Source organism: Xenopus laevis, chromosome 7L (assembly GCF_017654675.1).
Source record: "Xenopus laevis strain J_2021 chromosome 7L, Xenopus_laevis_v10.1, whole genome shotgun sequence".
In the NCBI taxonomy this organism is placed as follows: Eukaryota; Metazoa; Chordata; class Amphibia; order Anura; family Pipidae; genus Xenopus; species Xenopus laevis.
The window spans coordinates 52,841,632-52,858,778 of NC_054383.1; the positions used below are offsets into that span (position 1 = coordinate 52,841,632).

Consider the following 17,147-nt stretch of genomic DNA (forward strand, 5'->3'; position numbering starts at 1 on the left):
CCCCAAGGTTAAAAAGAGAACTGCTTCTAACAGATAAAAAAATGATTTTAACAAAAATAAACTGAAGCAGAAGAAAAAAAGACACCAGATTGGGGGTGGGGTTGGGCTTTTAAAGCTTTGGGGAGGGTTGTCCAGTGAAAGAGTAATCATGTCCCCTCGCAAGTGCCTTTTTTGGAAAACAACCCCAACCATGACAGTATACCTTCATAATTTAAGTCTTCCATCACTCTAACCAGTTTAGTTGCATGTCTCTGCACTCTCTCCAGCTCATTTATATCCCTCTTAAGGACTGGAGTCCAAAACTGCACTGCATACTCCAGATGAGGCCTTACTAGGGACCTATAAAGAGGCATAATTATGTTTTCATCACTTGAGTTAATGCCCTTTTTTTATGCAAGACAGAACTTTATTTTCTTTAGTAGTCACAGAATGACACTGCCCAGACAACTTATCTACAAAAAAAACCCCTAGATCTTTCTCATTTAAGGAAACTCCCAACACGTTGCCATTTAGTGTATAACTTGCATTTATATTATTTTTGCCAACGTGCATAACCTTGCATTTATCAACATTGAACCTCATTTTCCAGTTTGCTGCCCACTTTTCCAAATTAGACAAATCATTCTGCAAAGTGGCAGCATCCTGCATGGAACCCATAGTTCTGCACAATTAAGTATCATCTGCAAAAATAGAAACAGTACTTTCAATGCCCACCTCCAGGTCATTAATAAACAAGTTGAAAAGCAAGGGACCTAGTACAGAGCCCTGTGGTTCCATTTACCACCACTCTTTGTAGTCTATCCTTTAGCCAGTTCTCTATCCAGGTACAAATACTATGTTCCAAGCCAACATTCCTTAATTTAACCAATGACCTTCTGTGTGGCATTGTATCAAATGCTCTAGCAAAGTCTAAGTAAATCACATCCACTGCCATCTCAGAATCGAGGTCCCTGCTTACCTTCTCATAAAAAAAAATTAAGTTACGCTACCCACGTGGCGGCCATGGGCGCCGCCATTTTGGGAGCGAACGCCGGCAGGGAAGGACGCGCCGCCCGGAGCTCCTGGACCTGCTCCGGGCGGCGATCGTGACAGTCAGTCACAGACAGTCCTGCTGGGGCCGCGGAAGGAGCGTATTACGGTATGACCCGCGTATAAGCCGAGGTTGAGTTTTTCAGCACATTTTGGGTGCTGAAAAACTCGGCTTATACGCGAGTATATACGGTAGTCTGGCAAGACCTATTACGCATAAAACCATACTGGCACACACTCATAGTATTATGATTTGCTATGAAGTCCAGTATCTTACCCTTTATTAAACCTTCGAAAAGCTTTCCTACCACTGACGTCAGACTAAATGGCCTATAGTTTTGAGGCTGAGAATGGGATCCTTTTTTGAATTGCGGAAACACATTAGCAATTCGCCAGTCTCTCTGCACTATGCCAGACCTCAATGAATCCTGAAAAATTAAGTATAGAGGTTTGGCAATCACAGAGCTAAGCTCGCTAAGTACCCTGGGATGAATACCATCTGGCCCGGACCTTTGTTTATCTTAACATGTTCTAGACTCTTGAATTTCTAGAATTGGGACTATTAAGGAGGAAACCTTCATTAACTGGTTCCTCATTTGTGTAGACAGATGAAAAATATGAGTTCAGAAACTGCGCTGAGCCCCTTCAAATATTAAAGGTTCCACCGCTTCCTGCTTCATTTTTTAACTATTAACATTTTTAAAAAATAATTTCTAGATTCTTTTTACTGCTTGCTGCAATATCCTTTTCCATGTCAATTTTAGCTTGCCTTATAGCTTCTTTGCATGATTTATTGGCCTCCTTGTACCTTATAAATGATTTGGCTGTCCCAGCTAACTTGAAAGCATGTCTTTTCCTACCCACCTCAACACCAACGCTTCTATTGAACCAAAAAGGTTTTGCTTTGCAACAACTGTCCTTGCTTACAAGGGGAATATACTGACATGTATATTTATTAAGCAGCATTTTAAAGACTTCCCATTTTTGTTCTGTGTTTAATCCTGTTTCCCACTTAATATGTTGCATAGATGCCCTTATACTGTCAAAGTTTGCACTGAAATTTAGTGTTTTAGTTACTCCTTTATAGAATTGCTTCTGCAACATAATCTCAAAGGAGACCATGTTATGATCACTATTCCCTAAATGCTCACCGACACAAATGCTATGAGTTCAGTATTATTAGTTATTACAAGGTCCAAAAGAGAGTTATTCCTAGTAGGTTCTTGAACGAGCTGGAATAAAAAGTTGTCATTATGCATATTTACAAACCTACTAGCTTTTTTTTAGGCCTTGGCAACCCCATTACACAACAACGAAACAACATGACCCAGCTGTGAAGCTGCTTGTATCTGCAAGAGTAGTTGGGTTTCATACTAGTCACTTATACGAGGTGGTTTATAGCATACAACAATGATAATTCTCTTTGTAACCTTTTGCCCAGTCAAAATCTCTACCCAGAGGGATTCTACAACCTCACCAGTGCCAGCTATGGTTATTTGTGCATGGCTTTAATTCAGGCTTTACATACAAACACACTCCTCCACCCTTTTTAATCCCTCTGTACCTCCTAAAAAGGGTGTAACCATTTAAATTCACAGTCCAGTCACATGTTTCATTCCACCAGGTAAAAAGAATTTCACTGGCAAACGAAGGTTCATTCAAGCAGGTACAATCCCTTGCTGAGTTAATTACACCGAAACGTTGCACCTTCGCAAAATAAACTCAGCAAGGGCTTGTAACTGCTTGAATGAACCTTCGTGTGCCAGTGAAATTCTTCTTACTTATGAAAATTGAGGTTGCCGAGGCCTCCTTCACCGCGCACCGGGTTTTTGTTTCCTGGAGAGCCAGGGTGTGCAAGCGTGGTAATTTTGTACTATTCATCCCACCAGTTCTCAGTGATACCAATTATATGATCATTTTTAAAGCGTGCAATTAATTCTAGGCGTGCCATTTTACCTAACATTTGCCAGCATACAGTGGAGGTTACTACTTTTACTTTTGAAATTTGCATTACTTAGTGGAGAATTATATCTTAAGTTAGTAATAGTCTGTTTTCCTTGTAACAGAGGGACCTCCTTAGTTTACCAGCTAAGGAGGTCCCTCTGTTACAAGGAAAACAGACTATTACTAACTTAAGATATAATTCTCCACTAAGTAATGCAAATTTCAAAAGTAAAAGTAGTAACCTCCAGTATGCCCCCTCTCTTCTCCGCCATGACCCCTTACTAATCACACTGCCCCTAGCTTTCCCCATAATTCTTTATCTCACCCCCCCCACCCCTTGCCTAGTTTAAATACTCCTCCGACCTCTTAGCCATTCTTTCCCCTAGCACAGTGGACCCCTTCCATTGAGGTGCAAACCGTCACAACTGTATAGGTTGTACCCCAAGGAAAAATCAGCCCAGTGCTCTAGGAATCCAAACACTTCCTTCCTACACTAAGACTACAGCCATGCATTTAGCTCCCTAAAATTTCAGAAAAAATTACATTGAAAGACCTTTCCTTGATCTTAGAGCCTAAATCCCTGAAAATACTATTTAAGGTCTTCCATCTACTATTTATTTTGTCATTAGTATCGACATGCACTAAGACAGTTGAGTCATGCCCAGCCCCACCCAATAATTTGTCTACCCAATCAACCACATGCCGAACCCTGGCACCAGGTAGACAGCAAACTGTTCAGTTGTATCGATCCGGGCGACAGATTACCCTATTATCCTAATAATTGAGTCCCCTACATCCACAATCTGCTTAGGCCTGAATCTGCTCTCCTCCCCACCACTAATAGAGAAACTGGTCTCTCTGGTCCAGTCCAGTAGATCAGCCCCATCTAAAATTGCCAATGCAGAGTTCACACTCCCATCTTCTTAACACAATCTGGCCTCCATTTTCTTTTTGCCAACCTTAGTTTTCTAACTGTCACCCAGCTAGCTGCCTCAACCTCCTGCTGCTGTTCTGTTCCCCCCCCCAAACTATCTGAGCCCGCTAGGTCCTGCTCAGTGAGCAAGAGACTCCTTTCAAGATTGTCAATTGACTGCAGTGTTGCAATTTGTTGCTCTAGTGCTCTCTCTCGAGCCTTCAAAGTGGCAATTTGCTAACAACCACTGCAGAGGTAAGCATTTTGGATATCTTGCTCCAAATCTGCATACATGTGGCAGAATGTACATTGGGTCAGACCTTCAATCTTGCTAGCACTCATTAACCCAGTTACAAATCAAAACAGGAATAAAAAAAAATTACGGTTTGAAACTAGGATTGCCATCTGGCTGGTATTTTACCGACCTGGTCGGTAAAAATGTTGCATGATTACAATGTTTAGTATAGGAAAAAGACATAAAAACATAGGAAGGCCGGTATTTTTTTCTAGAAAAGGTTGCAACCCTATTTGGAACAAACATTTGACCTAGTTAGAACCTCCTTTAGTTTGAAACTTCGGTGTTTGCAACTCCGCTTACAGATCCCCCACTTAAAGAGCAAACACTTAAGAGCAGCTAAACACTAGAGCAAGCTCCACTGGAGTCCCAGGGGTTCTATTTATACAGTCTGTTCAGGTGCAACTAATCAAACCCCACCCCCTCAAACTGAAGGAAAATTAACTGCAAAGTAAAGCAGGTTGTGACAAACTTGCTGTAAGCACAATAGCACACCAAATTTTAAATCTTTAAGGTTGTGGACAAACAGGAACATAAAACAGCAGAAACTGTGCTGCAAGGTTTTTTTATTCACAACATGTTTCAAGCTAGTGGCTCTTTTTCAAGTGTTAAGTATAAGTGTTTCAAGGTTTTTAAATCCATATACACTCCACCCCCTGGTGTGATAGGTTACTAAAAACATTAACTCCTCGAGGTCACTGCAGTTGGGGATTTGTTAGCCTGGCCTCATATCATACAATATAATCAGTGTAACTTTAGTGCTTATAGTCCAGTGTGGTGAAAAAATCAAATCATCCAATAGTCAATAAAACCATAAAAATGGTAGGTTACACTTTACCCCCTGTACTGCTTTTCAGCCTACAAAAAAGAGTCCAGTTTGCTGCAAAATCTACAATTTTCAAATTACATGAACATCTTAAGTAGCAGAGTTGTATTACATAAGAGTTACAATTATTTTTCTCTTTCTTGTTACCGTGTTGTATTATTAACAATATTGCAAATTTGTAACAGTGTGGCTAAAATTGCCCAGTTTATCTTACCAATCAGAAGATCTGATACTGTACGGTATCTTGTTTCTATTTTATTTCAAACTATAGGGCAGCCACATTTTTCTCACTAAAAAGGAATATGACAACAGATTAGAACAGAATAATAATAAAATTTGGATCAGCAGTATTCGAAAACTACAAAAAACATCCTACACTCCGCTGGTCATTCATACCTCTTGGAGTCAAACTGTCGAGTTATTTAATCCAACGTGCCTCTTTCTGTAGCAGTATTTTTCTAATATCTCCTCCTCTATGTGGTAGTTCAGCTACTTCTTACACCAACCATTTTAGTTGGGACACATGGTGATTGTGTAAATTAAAATGGCGTGAAACTGGGGTATCAGTGGTTGTGCCTGTTTTAAAGTTGCGGATGTCCCCCTTATGTTCTTTTATCCTTTCTTTCACTTTTCGCATGGTCTGTCCTACGTACACCATGCCGCAGGGGCATTTTAGCATATATACCACGTACTCTGATACACAAGTGGCATAACTATTTAGTTGGATATTGTTACTCTTTGTTGGATGGATAACCCTGTCTCCTTTTATAATAGAGGAACAGCACATACAATTTAAACAAGGGTATGTTCCTACTATTGGTTTGCCCTTGAATATTTTTTGCATTCTGTTCTGTCTCGGTTCTGCTGGGCATAGTATGTCTCTCACTGTATGGCCTCGTTTATAACAAAATAGTGGCATATTAGTAACCGTTTTATTTATAGTTTTATCATTCTGTAAAATTGGCCAGAATTTTTTCACTATTTTTTCTACTTTGTTGCTGTGTCTCCCATAGGTACTCACTAGGGGAATTCTGTTAGTTTCCTTATTCTTAGGCTTCTCTATCAGTAGCGTTTCTCGTGGAATCTTTTCGACCTCCCTTGCTAGGGATACTAACCTTTGTCTCTTATAGCCTTTCTCTGAGAAACGTTCAATTAAATCCCCTGCTGCTTTCTTATACCCACTGTCATCTGATGTTATCCGTCTAGCTCTCAAAAATTGACCCTTTGGAATGGCCCTAATACATTTTGGGTTATGAAAGCTCTTTGCATTCAACAAATTATTTCGGTCTGTACTTTTCCAATAGAGATCTGCACAGATTTTTTCCAAAAAATATACAAATAGGTTAGCAAATGCAGGGGCGACCGCTGCACCCATTGATGTCCCTTGAGACTGCCAAAAGTATTCCCCTTTGAATCTAAAGTAGTTCTTTTTAAGGACTACAGTGAGGCAATCTAATAAAAAATAAACCAAATTGTTTGGTAGGTTAGTCTCGAGTAGATACTCTTCTATACACATTAACCCTTCATCCTGAGGTATTGACGTGTAAAGGCTTTCAATATCTATGCTACACAGTGTACAGTTTTCAGTTAAACCCTCTAAGGTGTTCAATTTCCTTAATAATTCACTTGTATCTTTTAGGAAATTTGGTATTTGTTTGACCAGTGGTTGCAAATAAAAATCCACATATTTACTTAATGGTTTTAACACAGATCCTATCCCAGAGACGATTGGACGGCCCGGGGGGTTCTCCAATGACGTGTACTTTAGGTAACAAGTACAATACTGGGGTTCGTGGGTGTTCTGTTATTAGGAAATCTGCAGTTTTTTTGGTGATTGTACCATTTAACATTGCATCATTAACCATATATTCTATTTCTATTTTAATATCATTGGTGGGGTCTTTTGATATTCGATTGTAATGCCCTGGGGTGTATAGCTGTCTAGTAACCTCTTTATCATACAAACATTTATCCATTACAACAATAGCACCGCCTTTGTCTGCTTTCTTAACCACGATTGACTCGTTATTTTTCAATTTTTTCAAGGCTGTTCTTTCGCTGTATGATAAATTATGTTTTACCCTGTATAAGGAATCGAACTCTTTCCTGACTTCTGAGGTAACAACATATTCAAACGCATTTAAAGCATCGTTAGTGATGTTTGGTATATAATTGCTAGGCTTTTTAAGTGGGCATGTATCAGTTACAGTTTCATTGCAAGCAGGTGTAATAACAGGCTTAGAAAAACACATTTTTACTTTCAAGTTCCTTAAAAATTTTTGAAAGTCTATTTCCCAAGTCGTATAGTCCACTTGATAAGAAGGCACAAAACCCAGTCCTTTATTAAGAACTTTTTCTTCTGCGGGAGTGAGACTGTAGGAAGAAATATTAAGGATAATAATGTGTATAGAAGAGTATCTACTCAAGACTAACCTACCAAACAATTTGGTTTATTTTTTATTAGATTGCCTCACTGTAGTCCTTAAAAAGAACTACTTTAGATTCAAAGGGGAATACTTTTGGCAGTCTCAAGGGACATCAATGGGTGCAGCGGTCGCCCCTGCATTTGCTAACCTATTTGTATATTTTTTGGAAAATAAATTTTTCTTACAACATAGGTACAAAGAACACATTGTAACCTACCTAAGATATGTGGATGACATTTTGGTAATCTGGAAGGGGGACATAAACAAGTTCCATGAAATGGTTAAAGAAGCAAATGATAGCCACCCCACCATTCAGTTTACTATGGAAGTAGCAACAGGGTCTCTGAATTTCTTAGACCAACTCACATTAGGTCAAGGCAAGATCTGTGCAGATCTCTATTGGAAAAGTACAGACCGAAATAATTTGTTGAATGCAAAGAGCTTTCATAACCCAAAATGTATTAGGGCCATTCCAAAGGGTAAATTTTTGAGAGCTAGACGGATAACATCAGATGACAGTGGGTATAAGAAAGCAGCAGGGGATTTAATTGAACGTTTCTCAGAGAAAGGCTATAAGAGACAAAGGTTAGTATCCCTAGCAAGGGAGGTCGAAAAGATTCCACGAGAAACGCTACTGATAGGGAAGCCTAAGAATAAGGAAACTAACAGAATTCCCCTAGTGAGTAACTATGGGAGACACAGCAACAAAGTAGAAAAAACTAGTGAAAAAATTCTGGCCAATTTTACAGAATGATAAAACTATAAATAAAACGGTTACTAATATGCCACTATTTTGTTATAAACGAGGCCATACAGTGAGAGACATACTATGCCCAGCAGAACCGAGACAGAACAGAATGCAAAAAATATTCAAGGGCAAACCAATAGTAGAAACATACCCTTGTTTAAATTGTGTGTGCTGTTCCTCTATTATAAAAGGAGACAGGCTTATCCATCCAACATAGGGTAACAATATCCAACTAAATAGTTATGCCACTTGTGTATCAGAGTACGTGGTATATATGCTAAAATGCCCCTGCGGCATGGTGTACGTAGGAAAGACCATGCGAAAAGTGAAAGAAAGGATAAAAGAACATAAGGGGGACATCCGCAACTTTAAAACAGGCACAACCACCGATACCCCAGTTTCACGCCATTGTAATTTACACAATCACCATGTGTCCCAACTAAAATGGTTGGTGTAAGAAGTAGCTGAACTACCACATAGAGGAGGAGATATTAGAAAAATACTGCTACAGAAAGAGGCACGTTGGATTAAAAAACTTGACAGTTTGGATCCAAGAGGTATGAATGACCAGTGGAGTGTAGGATGTTTTTTGTAGTTTTTGAATACTGCTGATCGAAATTTTATTATTATTCTGTTCTAATCTGTTGTCATATTCCTTTTTAGTGAGAAAAATGTGGCTGCCCTATAATAAATAAAATAGAAACAAGATACCGTACAGTATCAGATCTTCTGATTGGTAAGATAAACTGGGCAATTTTAGCCACACTGTTACAAATTTGCAACATTGTTAATAATACAACACGGTAACAAGAAAGAGAAAAATAATTGTAACTCTTATGTAATACAACTCTGTTCATGTAATTTGAAAATTGTAGATTTTGCAGCAAACTGGACTCTTTTTTGTAGGCTGAAAAGCAGTACAGGGGGTAAAGTGTAACCTACCATTTTTATGGTTTTATTGACTATTGGATGATTTGATTTTTTCACCACACTGGACTATAAGCACTAAAGTTACACTGATTATATTGTATGATATGAGGCCAGGCTAACAAATCCCCAACTGCAGTGACCTCGAGGAGTTAATGTTTTTAGTAACCTATCACACCAGGGGGTGGAGTGTATATGGATTTAAAAACCTTGAAACACTTATACTTAACACTTGAAAAAGAGCCACTAGCTCGAAACATGTTGTGAATAAAAAAACCTTGCAGCACAGTTTCTGCGGTTTTATGTTCCTGTTTGTCCACAACCTTAAAGATTTGGCATTTGCATTGCTTCTAATTTGGGACAGAAGCTGTGGCGCAGGAGCCCTATCGTGACACTGGTACAAACTTTTTCTTCTTTCAGCACACCAAATTTTGCTATTTAGCAGCCAAAACAGAAAAAAACTGTACAAAATGAAACCACAGTATTTAAATATAAAACCTTACAATAAAATAGCAGTTAATAAATACTTATCCTTTTCAGTTGATTTGTTTGCTTTTACTTGCTTTTTCCAGTCACCAGTCTGTAAACAACCTGCATTTCTCTCTTCTCGCGCAAACAAGAAGATCAATGCTAATTGTCCATCTATGTGGATGGCCAAATTAAAAGATATCTTACTTACGCTAGTCAATAGGATCACCCTACACACTACCAGTACATATACCTTAAGACAACTGTAAATGCTAGACACAACTGTAATACTGACAAGTCCATTTTTTTGTTGCCATACATATTGCCAATATCTGTGCCACGATGGTAAATAATAAAAATAAAATGTTGCAGTATTACAGATGGAATTCAACTACAAATGAGGATAATGCATTTAGAGTACATATAAACTCTGTATCAATATAAAATTATCTCCATCTTTCTAGAGAAAATAAAATCACCTGCTCCAGCCTGGTGATAGCTACTTGGCTATCCAACCCTTTGCGGTGTCTCTCTTTAACCAGCTCATAATAAACTTTCCCAGTGCAGAAAATGACCCTTTTAACCTCCTGAGGACTGTGGGAAGCTGCACCATTTTCAGGAATCACACGCTGGAAATTGGTACCTTGAGGTTAGAGAAAGTACATTTCCATTAGCTCTTAATAGTGAATATTACTTCACAAAAACCAAAGAGGCTTTTTAAACAATTTACAGAAAAGAACACTTGTATATTTTCCCCGTTTAATTACAAGGAGATGAATTAAGAAACAAAAAAAGTCAAGTGTCCATTTAGCTAATTTTCAGCTAATGCAATTTGCACTTGTGGTATTTACAAACCTGTGAGAGATGGAAACCACATTTTATTAGAATTTCCTTTCCATTTCAACATTTAAATGTTTCCCAGTGTTGGGAAAATGAATCTAGAAAGATTACCAAGTAAAAAGCATTGCTTTTGGTTTTGCGTTTTTGTTCCTTTTAACGTAAAACAATAATGATGTGTTATTAGTGACTGAATGTGTGTTTAACCAGTTCACATGGGTGTATTACCACAATAAATAACATAGCTGTAGGATATACAAGTATGGTATATCTATACAAGTATATGTATTCTATGTATCTATTCTATTGTATAAAATGATTACTTCCTAATATGGGGGGAACCAATTGGTAAATATTAGTTCTTAACATTCACAAATCCCCCCATATGTAATAAAATGCACTAAGTTTGCCCAGGAGCAGTAACCCCTAGCAATCAATAAGGTGTTTGCTTTTACAGGTGACCTGTGAATACTACCTGATTGGTTGCTATGGGCTACAGCTCCTGGGCAAACTTAGATAACCCCCAAAGAGTGTAAACATGGGCATGGCAAATTACCTAAATGTAGACCTAATCTATCACAGCTTGCCAGCAAAGTGTACAAAGAACAAAAGGTACAACCCGCCTTAAGAAGCCCATATCTGTGCCTTACATATAAGATATAAAGCAATGCAGCATGACATACTGGGCTCATCTATTAACACTGGGGAAATTTGTTCATTGGCAGTAACCCTTAGAAACCAAACAGTGATTACCTTTATTCAGCCAAGTGCAGGTTGAACACTGAAATTAATGATCTGATTGGTTGCCATGGGTTACTGCCCAGGTGTAAACTTACAGAGTGTTGATAAATAACCCCCACTGACGGCCTGCAGTAATTCCAAGGCTTGCTACCTAGGTATGCAGTCCAGCAGTACAGGAAGCATACTTAACACTAAAAGGATTTGCTGCATCAGTAAAAGCGACATTTAAGCTTTTCAATGTACATAATTTTATTTATAATTGTCCATTAAGTGAACACGAAATACTAAAGGTGAGTTAATTTTATACTGACCTGTTTTCATGTCATCAAAGCTAGATTTTGCTTCTGGGTGCCTCAGCAATGATTTGGGGGTAAAAATAATTAGCTGAAATTTTAAAAGAAACAGAGATTAGTCATAAGGAATACTTCATTGGTTGTCCTTTTCTACCTCAAGTTTGGAATAAAATTCAAAATAGGCTCTGGCATTTACTTTGGGTTCTTACGAACACAATCAAAACAAATCAGCAGACCACTTAGAAGTCATCTGTATAAATTAAACCATGCCTTCCCCAGCTACATCCTTGGTGATAAAAATCAGCTCATTATATACCGGCCAAATAAATATTTACGATCTATGGTATCTTACATTTACAAAAATTTACAGATTGCCAGTTCAGCCCTGCTCTCACACTGATATACTTACAGGTTTACGGAAGGGCAGCAGAATTTGTCTTCTGAGAACATGAAAATAGCTGGCTGGGTTTGAACAGTTCACCACAATCCAATTACAGTCAAAGAGTTGGGAAACGTCAAAGTCCTGTGTAAATTCCTGAACACAAAGTTTATATCAATGCAAACTAATACCGTAAATTCCTGGCAAATAGCACCCAACGAACCATCTCAATGTTCAACATACAAAAAGCAACAAAACTTTAATATCAGTGGAAAACTTTACCATTAACCTCCAATGAAACCAAAAAGAGTATATTTTCTACTGTAATATATGGTAGCAGAGGCCCATTTCATGAAGAAGCATATAGACATGTAGAAGCAATCCTATTTGGGTCTCTGTTTCAAAACTGAGCTGCCATTAGCATATGATAATTTCTCTGCATGGCATAGGCCATTAAATATGATATAAAACTGTTGGTGAAGTAACAAATCTGAAGGTATAGTTTTTCTTTAAAACAAAAAAAATCAAAAATCTGCACCCCCTAGAACCCATAACAATTGACCCTTGTGCCCCTTCTCATCCTTCATGCAAGTTTTGTTCAGCAACTTTATTTCTGATGGGTATGCTTTGAAAATCCTCTTTTATAATCCTGTGGGGATTTGAGGAATCCTTATAAAACTGTGTATATTTGGTATTGGTTCACTCGATGGGTGTTAATCCAGTAAATGGATTGTTTATTGAAATATGATGAATGCAGATTTAATTACCAAATTAAGCCTAACATTTATTTGTTTAATAAATGTCTTAACTCAAATAAGCGGGTTTGGGGTTAACAACCCGAAAACTTGTATTGATCGACTTTTTGGCTAAAAAAAAAATTGAATCGCTCAAATCGATCCAGTGTTCGAGTGAAACCCTCCGAAAAAAACTCATGAAGGCTAGTAACATCTTCAAATGGTTCAAGGGACGTCTGCCATTGACCTTGACAGGTTTTAGATGGTGTATTTTTGGATTCAAGCTATTTCCATAGTAGGGGTATAATAAATCTCGAAAAATTTTATTTATTTTTCTAACCTGAAAAATAGTTTTTTGACTCAAAAATACTTGAAAACTCGAATTTTTCATGGAAAACACAACTCGTACCTTAATAAATCTGCCCCATAATGTTCCAGAATTTTTATACACTGATGGTCTGGGCTTTAACCCAGATTCTCCCATTCCTTCATACAAAATAACTGAACCATGCTTTTTTTTCAATATATAGTAATCTTTAAAAACACAGCACTTCAAAGCCATTATGGTTAATATTTCTTATGGCTTTGAATCTCTGTCATAATATTCCCTATCACTGGGTATAAGCCATAACCCTGATTTCATTATCCACTGACCAAGACCCAAGAAAAATAATAAGAAACAGACCATTCACCATTCCAACATACAAAGGATTCTTCCACAGGTAAAATCAGAGAATGAGGTCAAGAAGTAACAGGGCACAGTGTTAGACAAATCAACTTACAGGATAAGCATCAGAGTCGTCATTGCTCATCTGCAGAAACCTTTCAGGTCTGGCTGATGAATGCTCAGGCCCCTGGTAATAACATTAGACATGAGGAGTTTAGAAATGCTCTTCTTTGAATCGAATTACTTATTGCAGTGGCAATGTAGAAGCATTAATTTAATTCATCAATTTATTCTAGTTGTAATATGAACTCTTATTCTAGAAATATGAACTACTCCCTGAAAATATTAAGCAGAGTTACCCATATAAATGAACACAATGATTTGTTTAAAATTTGCTGTTTGAATATTTGACCCATTTGCGATACAGCTGAACGTTTCACTGATATGTTCTGTTTGGTCGAAGACAACTGAACTAGCAATGGAAAGGGCAGTAAGTAAATGGACCATGTAGTATACAGCCCCTTTTTAACTTTATTTTAATGAATAGACTTTGATTTGAAGATACTTATCTATATTCTTTTAATTAGCTTGTTTTAATTACTTTTCTTTTGGGGGGCTGTTTTGTACTTAATAAGGGCTAGTCCACACGGGAAGATAGCCACGCGTTTGCGGTCGCGGCGACAAAGCGCCGCACCAGTCGCTGCGACCGGCGCAGGCGACAGTTTTGTATGGGCGCCTATGTAAAAACGCCTGTGCTAACCACACGAGGCGATGCGCTTTTCAACAGTCGCCTGAAAATGCCTCGCCAGGCTTTTTCAGGCGACTGTTGAAAAGCGCATCGCCTCGTGTGGTTAGCACAGGCGTTTTTACATAGGCGCCCATACAAAACTGTCGCCTGCGCCGGTCGCGGCGACTGGCGCGGCGCTTTGTCGCCGCGACCGCAAACGCGTGGCTATCTCCCCGTGTGGAATAGCCCTAACAGGACAAAATATGTAGAGTGAAATTTCTACTTTCTACAAGAAACCAAGATTAGTCATAATACTTCACTGGCTTGCCATTTTCTACCTCTCTCTCATGTTTGGACTAAGATTCAAAATATGCCCTGCCATTTACTTCAGGTTCTAACAAGCACAATCGGCAGAACACTAGGAATCTCTTTGTATAAACAAACCCTTCTCTTACCCAGAATTTATTTATTAACATATGTTTTAAATATCATGACAACTTTTATCTTCTAGGCTGTAGTAGATTGATTAAAGCTAATTGCTGATTATTTGCTATGGGTAGCTGCCTGGCTAAATTTGGCACCAATTTTAGTAAATGAGCCCTCTAGTGTCAGGGCACATCATCAGATTCGGGGAGATTAGTCGCCCGGTGATAAATCTCCTCTTCTTCTGAGTGACTAATCTCCCCAAACTGCCTCCCGCCGGCTAGAATGTAACTCGCCAGTAGGATGGCACTCGGAGTGCACCATTGGAGATCTGAGGCAACAAGAAAGACCCCCCCCCAGCACAAACAATACAACAGGACCCATGGGCCTCAAGTTGCAGCTGTGATTTATAAACATTATTGTTAGATTACTTTATACACAGAACAAGGTATGCCTCTAGGTGTCACATGATGGTGCTGAACTCAAGTTTTGCAACTTTTACATACATTTTACTATTTCAACACATACAGTGGTGTGAAAAACTATTTGCCCCCTTCCTGATTTTCTTATTCTTTTGCATGTTTGTCACACAAAATGTTTCTGATCATCAAACACATTTAACTATTAGTCAAAGATAACACAAGTAAACACAAAATGTAGTTTTTAAATGAGGGTTTTTATTATTTAGGGAGAAAAGGGAGAAAAGAAATCCAAACCTGTGTGAAAAAGTAATTGCCCCCTGAACCTAATAACTGGTTGGGCCACCCTTAGCAGCAATAACTGCAATCAATAACTTGCAACGAGTCTTTTACAGCGCTCTGGAGGAATTTTGGCCCACTCATCTTTGCAGAATTGTTGTAATTCAGCTTTATTTGAGGGTTTTCTAGCATGAACCGCCTTTTTAAGGTCATGCCACAACATCTCAATAGGATTCAGGTCAGGACTTTGACTAGGCCACTCCAAAGTCTTCATTTTGTTTTTCTTCAACCATTCAGAGGTAGATTTGCTGGTGTGTTTTGGGTCATTGTCCTGCTGCAGCACCCAAGATCGCTTCAGCTTGAGTTGATGAACAGATGGCCGGACATTCTCCTTCAGGATTTTTTGGTAGACAGTAGAATTCATGGTTCCATCTATCACAGCAAGTCTTCCAGGTCCTGAAGCAGCAAAACAACCCCAGACCATCACACTACCAGCACCATATTTTACTGTTGGTATGATGTTCTTTTTCTGAAATGCTGTGTTACTTTTACGCCAGATGTAACGGGACGCGCACCTTCCAAAAAGTTCAACTTTTGCCTCGTCGGTCCACAAGGTATTTTCCCAAAAGTCTTGGCAATCATTGAGATGTTTTTTAGCAAAATTGAGACGAGCCTTAATGTTCTTTTTGCTTAAAAGTGGTTTGTGCCTTGGAAATCTGCCATGCAGGCCGTTTTTGCCCAGTCTCTTTCTTATGGTGGAGTCGTGAACACTGACCTTAATTGAGGCAAGTGAGGCCTGCAGTTCTTTAGATGTTGTCCTGGGGTCTTTTGTGGCCTCTCGGATGAGTTGTCTCTGCGCTCTTGGGGTAATTTTGGTCGGCCGGGCACTCCTGGGAAGGTTCACCACTGTTCCATGTTTTTGCCATTTGTGGATAATGGCTCTCACTGTGGTTCGCTGGAGTCCCAAAGCTTTAGAAATGGCTTTATAACCTTTGAAATTGAACTCAGGTGTGATAAACCACAGTTAAGTTATTTTTTAACAAGGGGGGCAATCACTTTTTCACACAAGCCCATGTAGATTTGGAGTTTTTTTTCTCCCTTAATAACGTAAACCTTCATTTAAAAACTGCATTTTGTGTTCAATTATGTTATCTTTGACTAATAGTTAACGGTTTTTGATGAGCAGAAACATTTAAGTGTGACAAACATGCAAAAGAATAAGAAATCAGGAAGGGGGCAAATAGTTTTTCACACCACTGTATACAAAGAACTGAAGGTATTATGAACGATCAGAGCACCCACAAAACCAGGTGTCAGAGATTCCAAGCATTTTGTCACTTGCCCCTGCAACTAATAAAGGGGGTGTTATCTTTTAGTTAATTTTTTTAAATTATTTGCCTTCTCCTTCTGACTCAACTTTTTTTTTCTCTCAAAACAAGTTTATTGGAGATCGTTTACAGATAAAAAAAACTATTTCATATACACATATTATTGCCAAAAGTATTATACATTACATTGTGCAAGCATGGCAGAATAAACAACAGACTTTAGTTGCAGCATTACCCGAAGTTATCTGGGACTTTATGTCCGTAACATTTCCATAACTCTAATGGTGTGTCTAGCCATTGCTGCTAATTTGTCACCTGGCGTGGAATAAGACCTTGGCTACTAATTGCCTATGTGCCGCTGGCGTGTACTCCGTAATCCCAATACCCAGGAGACACAGGCTCAGTTCAGCCGGTAGGTTAGTGCCTATTATTTTTGATAGATGCTTTTTTTGCCCAATACTTTTGTAGTTGAGAGCACTGCCAAACAGTGTGCAGCAGAGTAGCTTGGGGTGCATCCCACCTTAGGCAGTCTGGAGAGACATATATTTTGCTTAACGTTTCCCTGGTGTGGTATGCTCTATGCACCATGTATAATTGCAACAGTCTGTCATTGTAGTTATAAGATACATGCATAGGGGCTCTTATGGCCTTTTATAGTCTAGGTCTCTCTCCCGTGCCTCTCTGCTGTGAATTGGGTTATTTCTAACTAGGGAGTCCTGCATTTTTTTTATATATTCCAGAGAG

At 38.7% G+C, this 17,147-nt stretch overlaps 1 protein-coding gene across 1 annotated transcript in view; it reads right to left on the reverse strand.

Moving 5' to 3' along the window:
• The window catches only part of ogdhl.L (oxoglutarate dehydrogenase like L homeolog), a 154,175-nt gene that overhangs the window by 16,175 nt on the left and 120,853 nt on the right, over positions 1 to 17,147 (reverse strand). Inside the window, 4 exon segments of the mRNA NM_001094077.1 lie at positions 10,056 to 10,219; positions 11,466 to 11,538; positions 11,857 to 11,982; positions 13,343 to 13,414. Of these exon segments, the coding sequence (NP_001087546.1) occupies positions 10,056 to 10,219; positions 11,466 to 11,538; positions 11,857 to 11,982; positions 13,343 to 13,414 (435 nt within the window).